We start from the raw sequence: 25,933 nt of genomic DNA, 5'->3' as shown, positions 1-25,933 counted from the left end.
TAATGATATTGTAAGTTGTGGAGATGCTGTGGCGTCGGTTGTAGCTCCACAGCGTAAACGCCACTACACAGTGGGGGGAAATTTTCATTTCAAATTTTTAATAAAATAAGGCAGAAAGAATGAATCGTACCCTGTGAAACCTAAATATACTTTAAAATATTACTATTTTTGTCAAAAAGTCTTAAAAAATTTTGTTATTAAAGATCGTCGGCTTACTTCAAATATGTATTTGAACGATTTTCGGTCATAAATCATACAAGTATTCTGAAAAATACATGTTTTGTCAGTGTGTATTTGATTTTTTAAAAAACCCTGCGATTTTGGTCTGAGAAGTAATGCACGATATGGGATCAGGAGGTCTTCGAACAAAATCTATCATTTTGACCTGCTTAAAGTTTGAAAAAAAAATTTTGAGATAGTCGAAAGTTGGACCACATCGATTATCTTGAGATTTATGAGTTTTAAAAAGTTATTTTTTAAATTTAAATGCCCTCCACCATTGGGTAAAGAAAACATTTTTACATAAAATCATTTGAATTCAACGTTTTCCACTTTAAACTGCAAGTACCAGTCAGTACTTTTGGATAATGCAGTTAAACTTTTGAAAGAACCATAAAGTGTGTGAGGCCCTTTCATGGGGCCCTACCAAAACGGGAACCTATAGAAAATAGAAAATTTCATACTAAAAGGATTGTTATCTATTGCGAATCTTAAGAACCAAATTTGAAACAATTTCTTGGATAAATGTGACCAGGATTATCAAAATACCGAATTTCAGTGGGTGCCGTTGTATGTGCGCTATAGGAAAAAGTAGACATAGATATTCAACGTTCTGCTACCGAAAGTAAAACACATTATGAATTACAAATATAAATTTTTAGACAATTCCGTGGAAAAAAAATTGGCTAAAACCATCAAATATCGGGAGGGCTGTACGAAATACCATCAAAATATCGAATATCGGGTAGCTAAAACCATTAAAATATAGCATATCGTGAGGTACGGAAGGTATGGGGGCTATACGTGAACCGATATCATTTTTGTTGTGCCAAATTTTGAAGCTCTACGTCAAATGATGTGGGCTGTATTTCGATTAAATCGAAATCACGATACAGGCAAAAGGAAACGAGATAGACCCATAGTTCATTTTGATGATCTGCATAGAATCACATTCTGAGTCGATTTATGCATGTCCGTCCGTCTGACCATGTATTTTTGTAAACAAAGTACAGTTCGCATTTATTGCCCTATCCTGATGAAATTTTGCACAAATCATTTGCTTGGCCCAAGGGCGAACCCTATTGAAATTGGAGATAATCAGTCAAAATTTAGATATAGCATATATATATCTTCATCCGATTTGCCTTTTATTGTGCACCAAACGTATAATATCAGTCCGAATAATATGGAATTGCACGTACGATCAGATTGGACCTGAAAATAAGTATGCCAAATTTTATCGAAATCGGTTGAGATATAGCTATAGCTCCCATATATATTGTTCATCCGATTTGTTATTTTTGTCCTCCGCAGACGTAATATGCACTCTGTAACAACAATATTTGGGTAAATGTGTCAAATACAGCTCAGAAATACATTTGCTAAATTTTACCGAGATCGGTTCAGATTTGGATATAGCTCCCTTATATAACTTCGTTCGATTTACCTTTGATTGTGCACCAAGCGTCTAATATTTGCCCAAATGAAATGAAATTTGGCACTTACGACCGAATTGAGTCTAGAAGCTAGTATGTCAAATTTGAAGATCGGTTCAGATATAGCTATTTTGCTTATTAACGGTCCCATTCAATATGAAATGGGCTTCAAAGGACATGATAATTTTGTTCCAAAATTGCTCGTCATCTTCGGCCATTTCGATGACTCTTTGGGCCCATTCCAATCGACGAGGCTTGTCTGCAGGCAACATTCTTTGCGTCAATTGAATTTTGTACGGGAACAAATGCAAATTAATGCGAATAATCCGTTGTAAAGTGGACCGAGCCATGCCCAACTGCTGAGAACGGCGTTTTTGGGATGTTCTTGGGACCTCTCAACACTGACTTGTACGGCAGCGATATTCTCGGCCGATCGCCTTGGTCGACTTTTATATGGCCTGTTCGGATTAGAAAGAGCCTTACCAGTCGAACATTTTTCGTATAAACGCTTAATGGTGTTCTTAGAAGGCGCACTTCCCACATTTTTTAATGTTTTAAAATCACGTTGAGTTTTCACAATTGACTTCTTCTGTTGAATGTAAATTTCAACTATTTCAGAGCGCTCGCGTGGCGTGTATTGGTTCATGGTAAAAATCTGCTTGGACTGACGCTTCAAACGCGGTATGTCATTAAGCGATGTGACATCTCTGTCAAAAGTTATGGCGTTGCCAGATGGGTCCGTCGAATATGGGCAACCCTGTATATAGATTGTACATATTTTGCTATATACCCATATATTGGCTACCAGCGTCAATGTAGCATGAAGTCGAGGGGTTTTACATGATTATCGCCTTGACGGCTTCAACCATGATGCACCATTGCACAGGGGTCGCGATACGATGCGTCGGCCAGCGCCCCTTTGGAATTACCCAGAGTTCTCTTAGAGAGTGGTAGCCCTCCACGGAGTTCTAGGTCTATTCCGCAGGTACCAATTCGAAGATCAGCTATATGGGCTTCACTTCCCTCTTGGTAAGGGGTTGAGGACTATCTTATACCTCCGCTGCTCTATGGGTCGCAGCACCCGGTTGAGAATGCAACACCACATCGAGCCGAAGCTCTACCCGCGATTTGGGTATAAACCACAACCACCGCGTTGCACCCAAAACAGGGGCCTCTCCATAGTCAGGCTAGATCAACAGATCTAGGGGCTCCTGACACCCGCGGCACCAGAAGAGTCTCCGGTCAGACTTCGTAGTCGAAACTACTACCAGTTTTTGCTCCATATAGCACGGGACTGGTCGCCCAATGAGTGAAAATTTAAGGCACGATCATGGAATAGGACGAGTGTAACACAAGTGCTACACTGATGGAGCAGTCTAATCACCACGTTTACATGGACGTAGCTTTCTCACTGCGAAGAGCGAGGCCTATTCACCTCTTCCGCTCTGACGCTGGCGAACGGCAACCGATTAGATTTGAAAGTGCCCCCGACAAGATCAGAAGGATCTATGATAGTGAGGCAGAGAGTTGAGATTCCCTGTAGTCCCCACCACCTGCGGTACCAGAAAAAAGACCTCTGGTCAGATCTCGTAACCGAGTTACTCCCAGTTTCAGTCCCATGTAACCAGGGGACTGGTAACCCCTTGTGGTTAATATACACCGTCAATGTAGCAGTCAGAAGTGACCTTATTGTCATATGACCTTTTAAATTAATATCCTTTGCCCCGTCTTATACTCTTACATCGGGCTAAATTCCGAGCCGACCTATAATTGAGACCTGTAGAGCAACTGCAGTAAGGATTTTTCTTTATTTTGGTAAATTTCAATATTTTGCCCTAAGCCCTAAAGGTGGGAATACATAAAACGCTTTTTTGACTGGCTTAAGCCATCGACTGGAGTTTTAGGTTGACTTATTCCGATTTTGGCCCTAAGCTCCTCTGATCTTTTCCGAAGAAGCCAGCCGATAACTTAAGCCAGTCATGCAAAATTCCGTGGGTCATAATCATGATTACAAATTAACATGGACAGACGGAGGAAAAACATAGCTACATCAATTATCTCGGCGAGACAAGGAAATCGATATGTAACATCGTAGATCTAGGACCTGAATTTCGAAGTGATACAAACACATAGTTTTGACGAGTGTAAATATTGGTGTTGTGTATGAGATTGAAAATATCGGTATTTAACTTCGGACAGCTTGTTATACTTTCCCATATATAGAGACACTAGCTGAACCCGGTGCGCTTCGCTACCCCTTTTGATTTTATATGCATTCAAAATTTTATTTAAGAATATATGTTGGATAAAGAAAACAAATTTAAAAATTAAAAAAAAAAATATTACACTAATTTAATGCGTTAATAAACAAAATCATTACAAAAGCAGTAACATGACATGCATACACGAAGGGTTTGTCCTTTGGATTTATTTATTTCATAGCAAATACCAAGCGTGCAGGAAACTGCATTTTTTTAAGTAGAGTGGCATTTCTATTGCAGTTAGTGAATTCGAGATAGCAACATACTTCGCCGTAATAAGCGTATTTCAAATAAATTGTTGTGTTGTTTTTTAGTGTTAGCCTAAGGCGTTTTGGGTCAATGGTTCTTATTAAAAGCATATCCCAATCTGATCCGATTTAAATATAATTTTAAAAAAATTAATTTTACACCAAACTCCGCCACACCTTTCATATTTCATTGAAATTGGTGCGTCAAATATGTGAAATCGGCCGAGAATACATATATGGGAGCTATATCCAAATCTTAACTAATTTCCAATTAATTTATCACATTTATTATTATAACCAAATTCCGCCACACATTCTGAATTTCATTGGAATCGGTCATATATATCGTGTTTGGTGCATAATATGTATGAAATCGGCCGAAATATATATGTTAGCTATATCCAAACCTCAACTGATTTCAATATAATTTGGCAATTTTTGCTGGTGCCAGATTTTGTCTCTCTCGCTTTGGGTGCATCAAATATGTGAAATCGGCTGAGTATATATATGGGAGCTATAATCACATCTGAGCGTATTTGAATATAATTTGTCAAATTTATTTTTGTATTTTGTTGGAATCGGAAATACGTATCGTGCTTTGTGCATCAAATATGTGGAATCGGCGGAAAAATATATATATGGGAGCTATATTCAAATCTGAACCGATTTTAATATAATTTGACTAATTTATTTTCTAATCAAAATCCCGTTACATATTCCAAATTTCTTTGGAATCGAACATACATATCGTGTATGGTGCATAAAATACATGAAATCGGTCGAAAATATATATGAGAGCTATATCCAAATCTGAATCGATTTTAATATAATTTGACAAATGTATATTTGTTTTAATTTCCGCTACACATTCCAAATTTCATTGAAATTAGAGATTCATAGCGTGTTTGGTGCATCAAATACATGAAATCGGTGGAAAATATATATGGGAGCTATATCCAAATCTGAACCGATTTCAATTTAATTTGACAAATTCATTTTGGCTCCCAATTCCGTTACTTATTTTAAATTTCATTACAATTGGAAATACATGTCGTGTTTGGTGCATCAAATGCTTGAAATCGGCCGAAAATATATATGGGAGCTATATCCAAATCTGAACCGATTTCAATATAATTTGGCAAACTTATTTTTGTTCCAAATTCCGTTACGTATTCCAAATTTGGAGACTGTATCTTCAACCAATCAATAGATATGTGCATATAAAATCTAAATTTTTGGGAGGTACCTCCGGTTCTGATGCTATATCTCCAGTTCCAAGTGGAAATTAAAAAATGTATATAGCCTATGTTACTTTCAGGCGATGTTGCAGTATATATGGAAATTTTCAGGAAAATCTATTCAGCGGTTTTCGAGTCCATAAATTACAAACAAACAAACAAACAAACAAACATACAAACATTTTCCTCTTTTATAGATATAGATAACTCATACAAAAATATCCCCACAGTGCCTACATACGCCTCGTAACTCGTTCAAAAAACAAATCGATTCTAATACATCACAGCACTTAACCTAAATAAACTGAATATAAGAGACGATGGTGATGGTGAGGAAAAAGGTAGCAAAAACATCAAATGACAAAATGTAGGTGTCAGTACGGGAGGAAACACTTCATAGATAGGTCGTTGTAGTCATCCGTGTTGTTGTCTTTGTCGGTGTAGATGTTGTCAGTTTGCCAGTATTGATGGCAGTGTCATTTGGATTGTAAAACTTACCTAATGGCATATTGCCGCCAGAAGCTGTACGCAGCCATAAAACATCAGGCATTGGATCACCGCCAACACGACATGGGAATGTAACTGATGAACCTTCCAAGACCGTTTGATCATGGGGACCACGTATTATAAATGGTTTCACTGCGGAACGAGCGGGGGAGAGAGAGGTGAGAGATAGAAAAAATAACACAATTTTAGATAGATGGAGGATAGAAAAAAATACATAAGTTATGTCGATAGATAGGTGACTGGGTGGAAGCTTGGTTAAAAATACAAATATATTATGGTTGATTTTTTCTGTTTTGCAATCACAAGACAAATAAGGGTATTCATATTCTTTTTTTCCCGAGACTTGGATTATCAATGAAAAAATTGATGGGATTTTTCTTTTCCTCAGTTTTTTAATTGACAGATTGCTAAATGTGTTATTGATGAAGTTAATTTGTGTGGCTGTGTATGGGTGTCATAAATTCTTGCTAAAGGGTTATGAATTAATTGCTGGTTTTTCTTTTCAACTTACCATGAACTTTTAATGTGGCAATGGCGGATTCTCGTATGCCTACCGGATTCTTTGCTATACACTGATACTGACCCTCATCACTTTGTCGGGCATCCTGTATGGCCAAATTACCACCATCGACAATACGTATACGCTTGGTGGATTCTAAATCGAGTATGTTGCCACCTTTCTTCCACAGCACAACAGGTTCAGGCACGCCACGTGGTGCTGCACACTCCAAGAGGGCAGTATCGCCCTGAGCTATGCGAGTATTTTGTGGTTCGATACGAAATTCATCACGTAAAACTAAAAATAGAAATTTAAGAATATTTTTTTTAATATGAGAAAATATCTTAAAATGAGGATGAATAAAAGTATTAGCAGAGAAGGGGTAGGGGGGGCAATTTTGTTGGTATGAAAGAAAATGCTCAGACATTATTTCAGAAGAAAATATTAGTTATGTTTGTATTATACCAAAGGATTATAAATAATCTTTAGTGTCTGATGCATACGTACACCACACACAGCTATAGTGATAGTAAATGAAAAGTCCACGGAATCTACATCTACATTTGTAGAAAATGATTAATTGTTACACCCTCCACCATAGTATGTAGGGTATATTGAGTTTGTCATTCCGTTTGTAACACCTCGAAATATACATATTTTAACCCCAGCATATATATATTTTTTTACCCCAGCATAAAGTTCAATGTCGATTTAGCGATGTCCGTCCGTCTGTGGAAATCACTCTAGTTTCCGAACGAAATGAGGTAGGTTAAAGACATTTTGCTTAAATGTATATTATATCTGTAGGACTTGAAAATGGGCCATGTAGGTCCTCGTTTTGGTATAGCCCCCATATAATGGTACCTAGATATTTTCGGTATTTTGATGATTTTAGCGACATTATTCACCGGAAATGATTTAAATTTGGTATTTTAAGTTCGTAATGGATACTGCAGCCTATGATAGAAAATTGTCTGTGCAGGTCCACATCTTCGTATAGCCCTCATATAACGGTACCTACCGATATTCGGTATTTTGATGATTTTATCGCCATTATTCACCGGAATTGTTTCAAATTTGGTATTTGAAGTTCGTAATGGATACTGCAGCCTATAATAGAAAATTGTCTGTGCAGGTCCACATCTTCGTATAGCCCTCACATAACGGTACCTACCGATATTCGGTATTTTGATGATTTTATCGCCATTATTCACCGGAATTGTTTCAAATTTGGTATTTGAAGTTCGTAATGGATACTGCAGCCTATAATAGAAAATTGTCTGTGCAGGTCCACATCTTCGTATAGCCCCATATACCTCCTGATATTCTACATTTTCATGATATTAGCTATATTATTCACCGATTCTTTTCAAGTTTCGCACTTTAATATTGTAATGGCTTATGATAAAACTTGCCACGTCGTCATATAGACCCTTATATAACGGCTACATTCGCTATTTTTAAGATTATAACATAAATTTTAACGGATTTAATTTTTTGAAAATTGTCAAATTTGTTTCAAATGGAGGAGGGTATTCAAAGTTCGGCCCGGCCGAACTTTTTACTAGTTTAAACTAAAATTTTAGCAATTAAATTTAAATTTATGACCTATTACCGTTTTTTGACGTTCACTGTATGTTTACCACATTTTGCTCGCACATATAGACATGTGTTGATATTATAGAAAAAACGTATATAAATTCTTTGCATTAGTTTCTTTTTATATCATGTTCTTTAGGTTTTCTGTATTTTCCTTAGGGCTATGTCTGGAATACTTTTATTCTTATTTTTACAACTATTTCCATGAGAGACATAACCTCGCTATTATTTTATTTTTACTTTTTCTTTTTTTCTAATCAGATTTCGTTTTTGGTTGAATTCTTAAAGATTTGTGAAGTATATACATTTGAAGTGAAAGAAAGCTAGGTAAGAGTTTGTAATCTTTTTTACGTACAATACAACAAACAGGTAAGTTAAAAGGCGCTGAATTTCGTGGTGCGGAGCTTTTTATATCCATCAATATGTGAAAATTGGATTTATTTTCTAATCGCTAATTAATTTCCGTAATATGGAAGATATTCCCATACTGAATATTGTCGAATGGAATTGACATTTAAAATTTCGAAAATTAGGAGTTACAAAAGAGAGATAAATATGTTTTGGGAGGTGTAAATCTTCCAACAGGGAACACTTAATTTTAAATGAAATATGACGTTGTTAAAATTGGGTTCGAAACGGGTTCTAAATACCGAAACGAGAGGTACTGTCTTCTGGGGTTGACACGATAAAATAATACAAGAACGCTCTTTCGGCTGGGTAAACAGAATCCAAAGTTTTTTTTATTAAATAAATACTGTAACAAAGCCACGTTTATTCGTCTGACGGTCCCCTAGAAGATTATTCTGAAACAACACGTGATTAATAGTTCGATGGTCGCATAAAATATTTATAGCAGTTTTCGACTATTCATCTGATTAATAGTTCCTAAGCATATATTTTGTAGAAATCCAACATTATTGATTCTTGGAAAAATATTCTAAAAATTCTACAATTATTGACCCCCTGAAAAATTTACAATTGGTAATTTTAAGAAAAATAATTTAAATAATTCCAGAGTTACTGATCCCTGAGAGATATTCTAAAAATCGCCAATAAAGTAATGAAAATATACTTACAAATAATAGGTTATTGATCAAATTATTGACTAACTTTCGTTCTTTTTTATACCCTACACCACATAATGGAAAGGCCATTATATCCTTATGCATTTGTTTGATAGAATCACTTCTTGAGTCGATCTATGCATGTCAGTCCGTCTGTCCGTCCATCAGTCTGTCCGTCCATCAGTCTGTCCACATATTTTTATGAACAAAATGCAGATCGAATTTATTATTCGATTAAGATGAAATTTTCCAAACATTATTTGTTTGGAACAAGGATTGACCCTATTGAAATTGGTGATAATCAGATAATATTTATATATAGCTCCCATGTATCTAAAACCCATTTCGGATTAATTGTACACCAAATAGCCAATATATACCCATCGAATTCAGTTTAGAAGCATTTTTAAGAAAATCGGTTCAGATATAGCTATAGCTCCAATGTAGGTTTGTTGCTCACCATATATGTAATATAAGCCCAAATTTATTTTACCATTTAGCGAAACTTGGTGCGGTATATTTATTGTTTTCATAAATATTTTTATACCCTCCACCATAGTATGAATGGTATATTAAGTTTGTCATTCCGTTTGTAACACCTCGAAATATACTTTTAAGACTTCACAAAGTATATGTATTCTTCATCAGCATAAAATTCTATATCGATTTAACAATGTCCGTCCGTCTGTCCGTCTGTGGAAATCAACCTAGCTTCCGAACAAAATGAAGTAAATTCATAAAAATTTACTCAAATGTGTATCATGTCTGCAGGACTTTTGGTACATCTTCGTATAGCCCCCATATAACGGTACCGCCCGATATGCGGTATTTTGATGGTTTTAGCGACATTATTTACCGGAAAGAAAACTGTCTGTGCAGGTCCAGGTCTCCCTATAGCCCCCATAATACTTTACATCCCGATATTCGGTATTTTCATGATTTTAGCGACTTTATTCACCGGAATTGCTTAAAATTTGGTATTTAAAGTTCGCAATGAATACTACAGCATATGACTGAAAATTGTCTGCGCAGGTCCACGTCTTCGTATAGCCCCCATATAACGGTACCCCCTGATATTCGGTATTTTGATGACTTTAGCGACATTATTTACCGGAATTGATTTAAATTTCGCATTTGAAGTTCGTAATAGATATTACAGCCTGTGACAGAAAATTGTCCGTACAGGACAATTTTTTCGTATAGCCCCCTTATAACGGTAGCCCTGATATTCGGTATTTTGATGACTTTACCAGAATTATTTCAAATTTTGTATTTGAAGTTCGTAATGGATACTGCAGCCTACGCCAGAAAATTGTTTGTTCACGCTTATAGATCCTAATATACGGCTACACTGGCTTCTATTAAGTTCCTTTTGTAGCACCTCGATGTATACATTTTATAGACCATAAGGTATGATCACCATAAAATTCTATGTTGATTTAGCAACGTCCGTCCGTCTGTCTTCCTGTCCGTTTGTGAAAGTAGGTTGATGAAATTTTGTTGAGTTCACAGTGAGTTCTACTTCCTATGATTGAAAATTGCCTGTGCAGATCCACATGAGTTTGCAAAAATAATTATCTCAAAGCTGGTATTTAGTGTTCGTAATATGCCGCGACTGACAGATAATGTTGTCCAGGATTTTTAGTCCCATATAAATCCAAGACCGAATATTGAGAATTTTGAAAATTTTAGCTGCATTTTTCAACGAATTTTTTACATTTTGCAAGTTTCTTCCAAATGGTGGAGTGTATTAAAGCTTCGGCTGGGCCGAACTTAGGTCCTGTTTTACTTGTTTAATTCCTGAAGTTGATTTTCAGATAACAAACAATTAATATGTTTTTGGTGGACACTGATTCAATAATAAGTTGGCCCTTATATTTAATATTAAAAAGCCGTTAAATATATTCATTATTCCTTGCATTTATTTGCTTTACACTCTATGATTTTTTAAATTCTCAAAATCGAATTTTCATAATTTCACTTTAAATTTCAATATGGTCATGAAATGCTCCAAAGGAAGCAATTTCAACCAAAAAATATCATTCTGTTGAGCACCAATGTTATTTCATTCATTGACTGTCATTCTTTAACGATATCAACAGACTTTTTCTTGGAATGACTGTCGTCTGCAGGAGTGGTATTTAATACCAGCAACAAAAACCCAGTAACATTACTACTTCAACTCAAAATCAGCATTGTCACAACCGAATACACACATACATTCGCTCGCTTAAACCGACAACATTATAATGAGATTCTTTCAAATGTCCAGCAGTAGGAAGTGTTCGGTTTTGTAGACCATGGAAGTGGTCGTACATACGTACGTGTGTCTGTAACTCTGTACGTCTGTGCCGATGACTAGCATGAAAAATCAAAAATAATATCCTTGAGCGTATGTGTACGACACAGACTTGTCTATGCACTTGAGGCATGTGTTAGTGGGTGGTCAATGCCAAGGATATCATATATAAACGGGTGTGTGTGTGTGGGTGCGTCGGCACTCCATGCTTGTGTATGGAGCTGTACAACGACAAAAGTTTCGTTAAGTTTTCTTTTCGCACTTTTTTTTTTGTTGTGGCTACCTCCGCCTGTTTCTCGTCTCGTTTCATTTGTAAGTGATTTTTAGTATTTGTTGCCATTATTTTCTACAACAACGCCCCCTCCGCCTTTCAACTCTCGTCTGTGCCGTCATTAAATATTTGCCGCCCTACATGATTTCCTCAATGTCCAGTCTTTATGGTCATTGCCTGGTGCTGCTGGTCACAGTCGTTCATTTTGTTTAGCTTTTCTTTTTTTGCAACTGTTTTATTGTATATATATTACTTCTACTGCTACTGGTCTGGCATATATATCTGACTGGTTGGCTGGCTAGCTGTCCTGCCCATTGTCCGTCTGTCAATTGTTATTTACAAAATACTCCTTAGACAGACATTATTGTAATTGATTTTTCTGGTGTAAAATTTTAATCATTGTTCAATACTTATGTCCCCCCTATTTGTAAGTCAGCAAACAGTCGTTATAAGGGACACATGAAGAGAAAGAGAAAGCGGAAGAAACGACTTTGAATGTCTGTCTACAAAATAGAATTACCACCCACCTATTAGTGAGGACCAGCTCCTCCTTTTGTTGGTTTAATATTTTTCCAGACCATTATTACTATGCCTGGCTATTTTCTCTTTAATGGGACTTTATGTTCTGTAGCCAATGTTGGTTGGTTTTTTTACGGGAATTAGTTTTTGTTTTTGCTTTAGCCCTCATCATACCCTTCAATCCCCCTTGTGTGCGTGTGTGTGTCTGTGTATTGACATTGGTCGGGTGTCAAGTAATCGTTTAGCCATCTCCTTATCCCCGACATGTTGTATATCATTTCATTTGACCCAGCAATAAGTAATGCCGGTTGTCTTCATTTGAAAGTTTAATGTGATTTATAAACATGGGCGCTACTGGCTAGCAGAGGATTAATGTTATCGTGCGATACTTTGATAATTTATTGACAGTTGGTAGCAACATACATTCGGGCATATATAAACAAGGTTTAAATAAAAGGAATGTTTTTTTCAGAAGTTTAAAGGCACACTGGGAATTTAAGAATAACTATGACTTAAAGCTGTAAGTAAAAGAAGCCATTGCTCTCCCAGAAACTATAGTAAACTTTCTTTGGGTATATGGTGTGTTTTGGGTATACATATTCGACGGACCCATGGGCCCATTCCAATCGACGAGGCTTGTCCGCAGGCAACATTAGAACGCATTGCACAACAACTCGGATTAAACATATAGATGGGAGCTATAGCTATATCTGAACCGATTTTCTCCTAATTCTATGTACTTGCTTCCAAATTGAATTCGGTCGGATATACCAAAATGCAGGTCATTTGGACTGATATTGGCTATTAGGTACACAATTAACCCGAAATCGGCTGAGGATATATATGGGAGCTATATCAAAATCGGAACCGAACTTGACATACTTTGATACACTTGAAGTACTCGTTTATGGGATGAATTCAGTCGTAATTGTCAAAATGCAATCCATTTGGGCTAACATTAGCCAGTTGGTGCACAATAAACCTGATATCGGATAATGATATATATGAAAGCTGAACCGATTTTCTCCGAGTTTTATGTACTTGTTTCTAGACTGAATTCGGTGGGTTGTGCCAAAATTTAGTCCATTTGTACTGATATTGGTAATTTGGTGCACAATAAACCCGAAATCGGTTGAAGATATATATGCTAGCTATATCCAAATTTGAACCAATTTCTCACCAATTTCAATAGGGTTTGTCCTTGGGCCAAACAAATATTTTTTTAGAGAGTTTCATCTCTAACGGATAATAAATGCGACCTGCATGCACAAAGACATAATAAATTCCAAGGACTAAATATGCCGAAGCATTTCTATCTTTTAAATTCGGACCTGGTGCAAAATTAATTTGAAATCAGACAAAGATATATGTGGGAGGTATATCCAAATCAGAACCAATCTCGATAAAATTTAGCAAAGGTATTTCTGAGCTATATTTGATATATTTCCCTGAATATCGTTGTTAGGGAGTGCATATTACGGCTGTGGGTAACCAAAACAACAAATCGGATGAACAATATATATGAGAGCTATAGCTATATCTGAACCGATCTTTACCAAATTTGGCATACTACCTTCTAGACTCATTTCGGTCGTATGTGCCAAATTCCATCCCATTTGGACAAATATTAAACGTTTGGTGCACAATAAATGGTAAATCGGACGAAGTTATATATGGGAGCTATATCCAAATCTGAACCGATCTCGATAAAATTTAGCAAAGGTATTTCTGAGCTGTATTTGATATATTTCCCTGAATATCGTTCTTGCAGAGTGCATATTACGGCTGTGGGTAACAAGTACAACAAATCGGATGAACAATATATATGGGAGCTATATCTGAACCGATCTTTACCAAATTTGGCATACTAGCTTCTAGACTCATTTCTATCGTATGTGCCAAATTCCATCCCATTTGGGCAAACATTAGACGTTTGATGCACAATAAAAGGTAAATCGGACGAAGTTAGATATGGGAGCTATATCCAAATCTCAACCGATCTCGATAAAATCTAGCAAAGGTGTTTCTGAGCTGTATTTGATATATTTCCCTGAATATCGTTGTCACGGAGTGCATATTACGGCTGCGGAGGACAAAAATAACAAATCGAATGAGAGCTATAGCTATATCTGAACCGATCAATTCGATCAAATTTGGCATACTTATTTTAGGCCTAATTTGGTTGTATGTCCAAAATTCGATACTATTTGGGCTGATATTACACGTTTGGTGCACAGTTAAAGCCAAATCGGACGAAGATATATGGGAGCTATATTTAAATTTTTAGCGATTATCTCCAATTTCAATAGGGTTCGTCCTTGGACCAAACAAATGTTGTTTGGAAAATTTGATCTCAATCGGATAATAAATGCGACCTGCATTTTGTTCACAAGAATACATGGCCAGACGGACGGACTGACATGCATAAATCAACTCAGAAAGTGATTCTATGCAGATCACCAAAAGGAACAATGGGTCTATCTCGTTTCCTTTTGTCTGTTACAAACAAATGCAAAAAGACATAATACCCTGACCACCTTGTGGTGTAGGGTATACAAATCAATAAGGTTTTTCTCCTGATACATGTTACTTCGGTAATGGAACGCATTTCAAAGTTAAACTATTGAAAATAAAATTAAACTTGTTCTAGAGTTCAAAGTCCCAAACTCCCAAATTCCCATCAATTATATTCAACCAAAAAATTGATTAATTTTAAAAAATGTTCAGACATCTTAACTATGATATTAACCAATAAAATGCCTTAATTGCTGAAACTCTTTCATGTCTTTGCACTTGATTACCGTTGTGTTTGCAATGTTTTTTTTTTCCTAAGATATTCAAGACTTTTTTGCCTGTCCTTTTCATTTGCCCTCCTAAAAACTTTTTCTTTTGAATCACTTAATTTATTACGTTTTTTTTCTTCATATCTTTGTAAAACGTTTGGGAGACACATTTTTTTGTAAAATTCAAATATGAACCATTTTTCTATTAAAAGACCAATGAATGTTTTATGTCAGAAAATTAAGCAAATCTGCAAAAAGGTATAGAAGAAATATTTTTTTTTGTGCATTCCAACCCATAACCCTACTAGTTCAAGATTTTATGTTTAGTTAATTACTTTAACTTTTTGACTTTTTCTCTTGGATTTTTTTTCATTTCTTCTGAAAATTTATTCACAGGGGTTTGGGTAAATTGAGTGTTTTTTTTCTTTTCTTTGGTGTTTCATCTCATTTTGTGTCCAAAGAATATCTACTTTTTTGTAGAATTTGTCTCTCGTTCTTTCTCCTCTTTTTCTTCTTTTTTCTGGTGACATTAATTAAGGACTTTGAGCTCTTATTTTAATTGCTGCTGCCGCCGCTGCTGCTGATGGTGATTATTACGCTTTTGGCGTTTATTTGTTATTGCTCTGCTGGTTTTTCATTTCAAATGAATGAATGAATGAATGGGGGGCCTGGTGTGTAACTATGATAATAACTCAAGCAAAAAATTACAGATTTAATATCCCTTATTTTTTCCCCAGTTCTTCTCATTTTCGTATGTCTTTCTTTCCATTGGAGATTTGTTACAAAGAAATGCAGAAAGTTTTTTGTAAATTGTTATGAGATTCATTTCATTCGCCGTTGCTGCTTGTCTTAATTTATTGCAGTTTTCTAATTACAATTGTCCAAAGATTGTTCAATGCGACGCGTACAAGTAAATTGCTGGTGGGTGATTATTTATGCAAATATGTCCGAGAAAATAGCTGGAAAATAGATATGAAAAAGAAAATGTGCAGCAATCTTGGGTTGGCCAGTAGAAGGACCAGAAAAAGGAATTTATAAAAAAATCGAAAAGGAGTTAGTCGGAAACGGCTATATAAACTATTCCGAATTAGGAAGACATAGTGTGCTATCATTTCCAGTTACAAATATATTTTTCTTTAACAAAATAACGCTCTAGGACCACCAACTTGTAGAATGTTGTAGCCGACATTAAGACCACAAAACGAATAATTTATAAGAAAATTCAGTGGCTTGTCGGGTATGACTATAAACCATTATCAAAGGTATATTAGGAAGAAATTAGAGCCGAAGTGGAAAAGCTGTAACCGAGTTCGAATTTTGATAACTTGCTACCATAGCGTGCCAGCTTTTCAAGTTACAAATATATTTTTTAAACAAACCACCACCAACTTCTACAGTGTTATAGTATAGATGGAGTTCTTTTAGTTGAATGTCCTTTAGTACAAATAATTTATAAATTTCTCTTCATATGGACCAAAATCTAAATGCTCTGAACGGGTAGAGATCGAGGTATATACTTTTACAGATGGCTATTAAATAGATGTCTTTCTTTTATATATTTTAAGTAAATTATTAGAATATAAATAACAGTCCTTCAAAAATTGAGTTGAAAGTCTAATATAGTCATAAATAAATATACCTATATTTTATGTCTTCTGTCGGAAGGTTTTCTAGGAAAAAAGGAAAAAAATACATATTTTCAGCAAAATCGATTGGCTAAATCGATAATCGATACACTAAAACGTTGACCCAAAATTGTGTCAATCTAGTCACAAGTTCAGTACTCCTTAACGTATAAGTGATGTCATATATATTTTATATCACTCTTATCTTGAGTTTTCATACACACGACCCGAGTCCACGGAACTAGATTAGGAATTACGTCCGTTCGATTGAACAAGATTGGCACATCTCTATATGGACCAATATTAATACTTTTTCATAGTAGGAACACAAAATACTAAAATTTGTCGAAAATAAACGGAAAATATGACAAATTTGTAAAAAAAAAAAATGAATCCGAAGTTTACCCTCATGCAGGGACTATACCAAAAATCATTGATTCTTGAAGTAACTCAAAGCTTCCTATGATTTCTTAAAGCTTTAAAGAAAAACTATTGCGATATACATTTGAAAAGATTGGAGCGCGTTTGCACATAGTCAAAGCTATATGTAGACCTTGAAAAACTCAGGCCTAAAACCTTCAGAAAAATCGATTTGAAACATTCCATTATTCAGACTAAGTACAGGATTGCATGATATTTAGGGGTTGAAATGGACCAAAAACCTAAAAAATCTTGATTTTGCAGTTGCTCTACAGGTCGCAATTATAGACCAATCGACGCGGAAGTTAGCAAGGGGCCAGAGCTTAGGGCTGGGCAGAAGCCTTCCAATTTTGATGATCATCGGGTAATATTTAGTGGGTGAAATAGGCCACAAAATTTGTGCTAAATAAAAGTCAAATTTTTCATTAAACCGCGAATATTTTTAATTCCGCCGAAATCACAAATAGACGAAAAGGTCAATTCTGACCGTTACGTAGATGTCGATAGTAAATATATCGGTTATATTTAGAATGTTAGAATGCTTATATCTCAAGAATGGCTAGTCCGACTTTGACAAATTTTGTTAATTCAGATTGCCCTCTTGACATAAAAGTATAAAATCTAAATAAATCGCAGAAAAATATGCCAATAATGATGTTAATTTAGATTTTGTGACATTTTTTATATTTTCATATTTTTTATCGCATGCAATTTTTTTAATTTGACTTATAATATTTTGTAATATTTTTTCACCTTACAACACGGGTTGGGGATATTATATAAGTATTGCCAATATTGTCCGATCCTCACAAAAATTTTCACAAGGGTAGGGTTGGGCTCAGAAGGGCTAGGCCTATTGTTTTCAAAGATGTCCGCAATATATTAGGAGTTGAAATGGACCAACAAATAAAATTTTTCCTCATTTTGCAGCCGTTCTAAAGGTCACAAATAGAAACCAAAGGACACGAAATCTCGCACAAAGTTAGAGTTTAGGACAGCGGGTACAATGTACCACTAAATTCTGGTTTTTTTATGCTGATTTCGTTGACGAATATAGTCAAATATCGTAGACAAGCAAATCATATAGATGAGTCTAAATTTGGTGATACTTGCTTATTGCTTTTGGAGATAATTGCAAAATATTTAGGGGTTCAAATTAACCAAAAACAGAAATGTTTTTCCGATCACACAATTGAAGCCAATCGACACGCCTGTGAAAAGAGTTAAGGACAGGGAAGAATTCTATCATTTTGGAGAATTTTATGAGTAATAATTTTACACTGTATTTGAATTGCTACGATCCAGTTAACAGAGTGTTTTTAACCATATTTTAATTTAAAAAAAGGACGAAAGAGACCCCATTGTTGACTTGCCTGAGCGTTAAAATTTCGGACCAAAATAACCTTCGACATTATATAACTCTTCCCATACGAGTATGAGGGGATAAAATGGATCAAAAACTATCTTTATTTGCTGATTTTGTAGTGCTCTATGGGCCACAATTATAGACCGATCGAAGCGACAGTGGACGTAAATATAACAAATATGGCCAAAGAATTTAGCATTGTCTTGTTCCAGTTCAAGGGTGATTAAATCCATATAAACTTTAATGTAAATAATAGTGTTGTAAGGTATTCCATGGTCGATCCCGTCCTATTATAGCCTGTATTTACCCTTTTAATTTTACATCGAAAACGTTTTCAGGAATATATGGGAAAACTTTGTTCGGAACTGAAATTATGAAAATATTTTCAAGTTTAGACTATAAAATCCAAAATATTTACTCTATATTAATGTAAATTTAATCTCTCTTTTTTTACTTTTCCTCCACAACAATTCCCCCACACAATCAACATGATTTATGAACTTTTAGAAAATATTCTCGAAAGAAATGGAACTCACCACAAACCTCAACTTCTCTCCTTATTTCTCATCTTTTTTCTCATTCGCATACATATTCTCTGACAATGCTTGGGATTTTCATCTCTTTTCAACCGGAAATTCTTCCATACAAACTCTTTTACCTATGACTAGACTGAAATTCGAACAATAAAATGAAAAGGACCAACAAAAATATAAATCCCACACAATCTTTTTTTCTGGGTGGAAATTTTTGCATTGCTTTTCCACTCTGTGTCAGTTTGTGGAAATCAGGCGGCGGAAAAAAAGATTTGTTGTCCTTGCCACGTAACTGTGGTCACTTCTGCAAATCAGTCTTGTCATTCTATTGCATTTAATGTAAGCAGATTTTTTTGTTGGTGGTGGTATGAGAGACTAGAATGGTGGAAGAGAGATGCTATATGTAATGTTATGAATGCAATGACCAGTGTGAGGGAGAGGCTGAAACGCATAAGCCAACGCACCTTTTTGGGGGGTATTTATGGATATCCTCTTCTTTAAGCTACATTGAAGGTCTGATTCTGTACCGATTTATATGATTCTTGATACTAGAAAAATACTAATTGTCGGCCTATATTGAAACATTTTAAGTAGTATATAAGGATATAACATTATTATACATGTCATTAATAATGGTGTACAGGGTTGCCCCTATTCGACGGACCCATGACCCTTTGGGCCCATTCCAAACGACGAGGCTTGTCCGCAGGCAGCATTCTTTGCGTCAATTGAATTTTGTACGGGAACAAAATGCGGATAATTCGTTGTAAAGTAGACCGAGCCATGCCCAACTGCTGAGAACGGAGTTTTTGGGATGTTCTTGGGGACCTCTCAACACTGGCTCGTACGGCAGCGATATTCTCGGCCGATCGCCTTGGTCGACTTTTATATGGCCTCTTCGGATTAGAAAGAGCCTTACCAGTCGAAAATTTTTCGTATAAATGCTTAATGGTGTTCTTAGAAGGCGTACTTCTCACATTTTTTAATGTTTTAAAAGCACGTTGAGTTTTCACAATTGACTTCTTCTGTTGAATGTAAATTTCAACTATTTCAGAGCACTCGCTTGGCGTGTATTGGTTCATGGTAAAAATCTGCTTGGACTGACGCTTCAACGCGGTATGTTATTAAGCGATGTGCCATCTCTGTCAAAAGTTATGGCGTTGCCAGTTGGGTCCGTCAAATATGGACAACCCTGTATATTAATGAGTATGAGTGTTGTCATTAATATACGCCATTATTACTGTAAACACTCATCCGCAACCTCACACCTATTATGAAGCTAAAAGAATTCCATTTGTTATACCCTCCACCATAAAATGCAGGGTATATTCCGTTTGTAACTCCTCACATTAGACCCTACAAAGTAAATGTATATATATATATAAATATATATATATATATATATATATATATATATATATATATATATATATATATATAAATGTAAAGATAGTGGGTTTTCAACAGACAGGTGGACGCTGATCCAGAATATATATATATATATATATATATATATATATATATATATATATATATATCTATATATATATATATATATATATATATATAGATATATATATATAGATATATATATATATATATATATATATATATATATATATATATATATATATATATATATATATATTCTGGATCAGCGTCCACCTGTCTGTTGAAAACCCACTATCTTTCGAACGAATTTAGATAGAGGGCTAAAGGTTTGCACACATGTGTATTTTGCCAGTAGGCAGGTTGAGTTCGTAAATGCGTTTTGTCGGTCCACGTTTTCGTTTAGCCCCCATATAACGTTACTTCTCTATATTTGGCATTTATATCATTTTAGAGACATTATACGGCAGAAATGTTTCAATTTTTGAATTTGAATGTTGTAATGGGTACTTTTTTAACGATATCTCCCGACTTTCGGTATTTTGATGATCTTGGCGACATTATTTACCTCAATTGTTTCAAATTTCGTGGTTAAAGTTCGAAATCTTTATTACAGCCACTGGCAGAAAATAAATAAACCAGGTCCACGCCTTTACTAGTCCCATATAACGGGTTTAATCTAAGCGTTAGTTTTCGATGGGATTTATTTTGAAATTTTTCTTAGCTGCTTTTTTACTTGCTTAGTAGAAGTAGTTTTACCATATTGTTTACTGGGTTACATTTCTTTTGCATTTTTTTACTATTCCTGCATACACTTTTTAATCTCTCAACCATTTGTCTTTATGCATTTTCAATGTTTTTTATTGCCATTCAAATTGTATTTTAGCAGACAATGGAAAAAATAGTAGAAGTAAAAAATACTGAGACCTGGACATAAATCATGTCCAACTTGGCTAGAATGGAAAATGTGTAAAAATGTACTCAAAAGAAATACAAGAAAAAAAGAGGTGTGGTTTTCACCTTTTTCTGCATTTTTAAAGAATAATTAGGAAAAGTTCATGGGGAAAAACAAAGACTTTTTTTAGTTTATATACTTAAAATAAACATTTTTAGTAACCCAAGAACGGCTTTACCGATATGTCTTAAAATTTGTGAGGAGGCTGCTTAGAGTCAGGTGACTGACATATTTATTCCATAATTGTACTAAAAGGTACTAAAAATATAATCCATTTTCTTGTTCGAATTTATAGAGTTAGAATTCTAAAATTGGAGCAGAACGTCACTGATGCAGAGTAGGATAAAGGTTCTATATAGCTTAATACTATAATGCAATAATATTTGGTACCATTTGGTCTTATGTGAACGGATAGAATTAAAATTTCAACATTTGGTATATAAATCAAGTTGGGAAACTGGGTTCGATGTAAGGAGGAGGTTTTTAAAATGTGTGCTAAGTATAAGAATTTTACCAAATGGTACTAAATTTAGTACAATTTGGGTGCGCGTAAATAGATGAAGGTGGAATGTTTATACGTAGATATTGGGGTTACTGCCTTGTTTACGGATGAAGGAAATATATGCTAAAAAGTTCGAAACGTACGTGAATTTGGTATATTAGGAAGGGAGAGAGCTGGAAATCTGAAATTTGGTAATATGATCACTTTTTATACCCTACAAAACTAATAATGTAACACCTCGAAATATTGGTCTCCCACATAGGAAAGTATATGTGGATCTTTCTATCCCGCCGAGCTGAGTCCGTCCGTCCGTCTGTACATGTTAATTTTAAATCAGTCTACAGGTCACAATTATGGCCCGATCTTCACGAAATTTAGAATGGAGGTGGGGCTAGGGCCAGAATAGAAGCCTATTGCTTTAGGGGATGACCGCATAATATTTAGGGTTTGAAATTGACCACAAACTGAAAAATTTTCTGATTTTTTAGTTGCTCTACAGATCACAATTATAAACCAATCGAAGCGGAAGGTAACATGGGACTAGAGCTAAGGGCTGCGCGTAAGCATATTTTTTATCGCATGCGATTTTTTTCAATTTGACTTTTAATATTGAGGTGTATATTTCGTAATAGTTTTTCACCTTACAACACAGGTTGGGGTTATTATATACATATTGCAATTATCGTCCGATCCTCACGAAATTTCTCAAGGGTAGGATTAGGCTCAGAAGGGCTAGGCCTTTTGTTTTTAAAGATGTCCGCAATATATTAAAGGTTTGAAATGGACCAACAACTAAAAATTTTCCTGATTTTGCAGCCGTTATAAAGATCACAAATAGAAACCAAGGGACACGAATACCAGCATTACTTACAGGCGATATCCGAAATGCAAAATAGGCGAACTTTTGGCTTTTTTATGCTGATTCCGTTGACGAATATAGTCAAAAATGGTAGACAAGCAAATCATATATATGAGTCTAAATTTGGAGATACAGAGGGGCCTCTTGCTTTTGAGATGATCGCAAAATATTGAACCAAAAACAGAAAAAAATTTCTGATCACACAAGTGAAGCCAATCGACACGCCTGAGAAGAGAGTTAAGGGCAGGGAAGAAGTCTGGAATTTTTTGGATGACCATTGCTGCTGCTAGTCAGCAATTGTCATCAAAAATGCCAGAATTCTTCCCTGCCCTTAACTCTCTTCTCAGAATATCGTAAATATTGGCAAATGTCCCTGGTCAAAACTAACAGCACGACGGAGGGGGAGTTTTGTAGGGTATAACTTGGTCGGGCACGTACTACTATGGTCTTTTCTTACTTCTTGTGAGATGGGGTTGATATATGGAGGTGGATTTTGAAAAACGTATCAAAGATTACAAAAAGTACTAAATGGTATTAAATTTGGTATTTAGGGAAGGGATAGAGCAGGACATCTTAAATATGGAACAAGGGCCTTCCTGCTGTGTAAGTTTAGCAAATATACATTAATAGACAGTAAGGCTAATAAAAGAAAGTGATTTTTCAAGTGATAAAATCACAAAAATGGCAGTAGCATATAGTATGACCCTTATAAAGTGACACTCCCGAATTTTCTGTGTTTTGAAAGATTCAGTCAGATTTGTTTTCATCACAGGACATATCGGTTTTAAAGTAAAACTTATATGCTAAAAGTTGTACTTGTACTTGTATCAAAAATTGGATATTTTTTATCGTATCTCAACAACATTTCAAAATTATTATAATTATAATAAAATTATTTCAAGTATAATTTTTAACATAAAAAATCTTACGAAACCACTAAAATTAAGCAGTTATAAGCAATTTCAAATATTTCTTACTTTAAATACGGTTAAAAGGACAACTTCAATACCCCCCAATATCTCTAACAGAAAATCCCTCACAATTTAAAAATTTTTAATAAAATTATTTTAAATCAAATTTCTAATACGAAAATTTCTTAAGGAAATAAGAAAATTGTGTTTTGGTTTTCCCTGCTCTTCAACAATAACTCCCTTTTTATTTATATATTTAATATTTCTAAACCGCCCATTTGCTGTTAGCGGTTTTGGTTTCATGTCGAATCTTTTTGCTTTCATTTTTCCTGCCAATTTCATTTTTTTATTCTCAATTTTCCCTAGGGGCTTATGTGGTTCGTAAAAAGAACAAAAAAATAAAAAAAAACACAACACACAAAACAACAAAGAAATCGAATGCTAAAATGGAAAAAAGAAAAACCTGCAAAATATTGACATGTTCAAGAACCAAAACTGACACATTTAACGATATGTTAAGACTCGTTGCCAGCCTGAAGACACAGGAACGACAGAAAACAAAATCTCAACTTGGAATGTGGATATGCCATAATGTAAAAGGTTTACCGTTGAAAAGGATGTTGGGGAATGGAATAGACTGAAAGAACTGAGAAAGAAAATAAAACCAAAAAAAAAAATGTTAGGTGGAAATGCCAACAATTTGAAGGCAATCGAATCAGCAGCAGCAAAGAAAATGAAAAACAATTGTCGTGACTTTTCTTTTGCTGCGAGAATTTTATGCAAATATTGAAATGTAAACGTTTACCAATCCTAAAGATATTTTTTTTTTTTTTTTCATTCATTTTATGAAGGTAAAAAATATTTTGTGTGGCAAAAGTCAAATATAAATTGGCCCACATATTTAGGATTATAATCTATATTTGGCCTCAAGAGGTGCTGTTGTGGTTGGATATGGGGGTATGATATTAAGGATGGGGTTGTAGTTCCTAGAAAATAGATGAAGACAACTTTAATGTCTTAGATGTTACCTTGGGTTAAATTTATGTTCTAGGAAAATGTGAAATGAAAATGGAAATATGATAAAATATGAAATGTCATAAAAGGAAAATCTCTCCGTTTTTCGGGGTATGAAATGTGTGATACAAACTATATTTTAAGTTTAATATAACTGTACGTATTCCATGTAATTAACTTATTAAAAAGAGGAGGAATCTGTCAGAGGTCAATTAAAATTCGAGGGCTAGGCGATCAAAGATCAAAAAAAGTTATTCTTTAGGTATATATCCATACAAAGGTCAAGAGGAACTAAACAGACTCATAAATATCTCTAAGTTTCTTTCATTCGTCTATTGGCTATCTTTTCTAAAGGCGATCATCTTTCCTCCAAAGACAAGGGCCTGGAGGTATTCTTCCCTATATCGATGACCTCGAGGCAATCTTCTCTATAAAGATGGGGGACATCTTCTCTATTTAGATGACCTGCAAGTTATCTTCTCTACGCAGATGACATGGAGATCGTCTTTTCTATGTAGATAATCTGGAAGTAATTTTCTTCATAAGTTTCTTTTAGTCATCTATCGGCCATATTTTCTATAGTTGAAGGTCATCTCCTCCAAAGACTATGACCTGTAGTTATTCTTCTCCAAAGACAATGACATCGAGTCAATCTTCTCTATATAGATGACCTAGAGGTAATCTTCTCTATGTAGATGACCTGGAAGCCATCTTCTCAATGCTGATGACCTGGTGATCATCTTCTCTATATAGATAACCTAGAAATCATTTTTCCATACAGATGACCTAAAGGTCATTTTTGCTATATAGATGACGTGCCGGCCATATTCTCTTTATAACTGACGTGGAGGTGCTCAAGAGGTTAACTGCAGGTCATCTTCTCGGTAGATAAACTGAATGTCATCTTCTCAAGAGATGATATATATGATATATATAATGATGATATATATATATATATATATATATATATATATATATATATATATATATATATATATATATATATATATATATATATATATATATATATATATATATATATATATATATATATATATATATATATATATATACATATATATATATATATATATATATATATATATATATATATGATGCTCAATATAGAACCTGGAGATGACTAGAGATTATTTGCTCAAGAGACGACTTGGAGGACATCTGCTCCAGAAATAACAGGAAGTCGTCTTCTCCATAGATGTCCTGGGGTCTTCTCTGTATATGACCTGGGGTCTTCTCTATAGATGTGACCTAAAGGTTTGACCTAGTCTTCTCTATAGATGTTACTTTAAGGTCATCTCTATTAATGATATAGAGGTCTTCTCTTTATACGACTAGCATGTCCTATTCTCCAAATGGCATCGAGATCTTCCCCTAAATGTCCTATATGCCTTCTCT

The 25,933-nt window shown here is 34.9% G+C and overlaps 1 protein-coding gene across 2 annotated transcripts in view; it reads right to left on the bottom strand.

Moving 5' to 3' along the window:
* The window catches only part of LOC101887284 (protein sax-3), a 273,480-nt gene that overhangs the window by 40,799 nt on the left and 206,748 nt on the right, over nt 1-25,933 (bottom strand). For both annotated transcript variants that reach the window (XM_059124601.1, XM_059124600.1), the window contains exons 4-5: nt 6,421-6,705; nt 5,901-6,041 (exon numbers count right to left, since the gene is read on the bottom strand). In XM_059124601.1, the coding sequence (XP_058980584.1) occupies nt 5,901-6,041; nt 6,421-6,705 (426 nt within the window). The remainder of the gene's footprint in view (nt 1-5,900; nt 6,042-6,420; nt 6,706-25,933) is intronic.

The sequence above is a fragment of the Musca domestica genome, unplaced genomic scaffold (genome assembly GCF_030504385.1).
Source record: "Musca domestica strain aabys unplaced genomic scaffold, Musca_domestica.polishedcontigs.V.1.1 3, whole genome shotgun sequence".
NCBI lineage: Eukaryota > Metazoa > Arthropoda > Insecta > Diptera > Muscidae > Musca > Musca domestica.
This window is presented reverse-complemented; position numbering and strand designations above follow the sequence as displayed.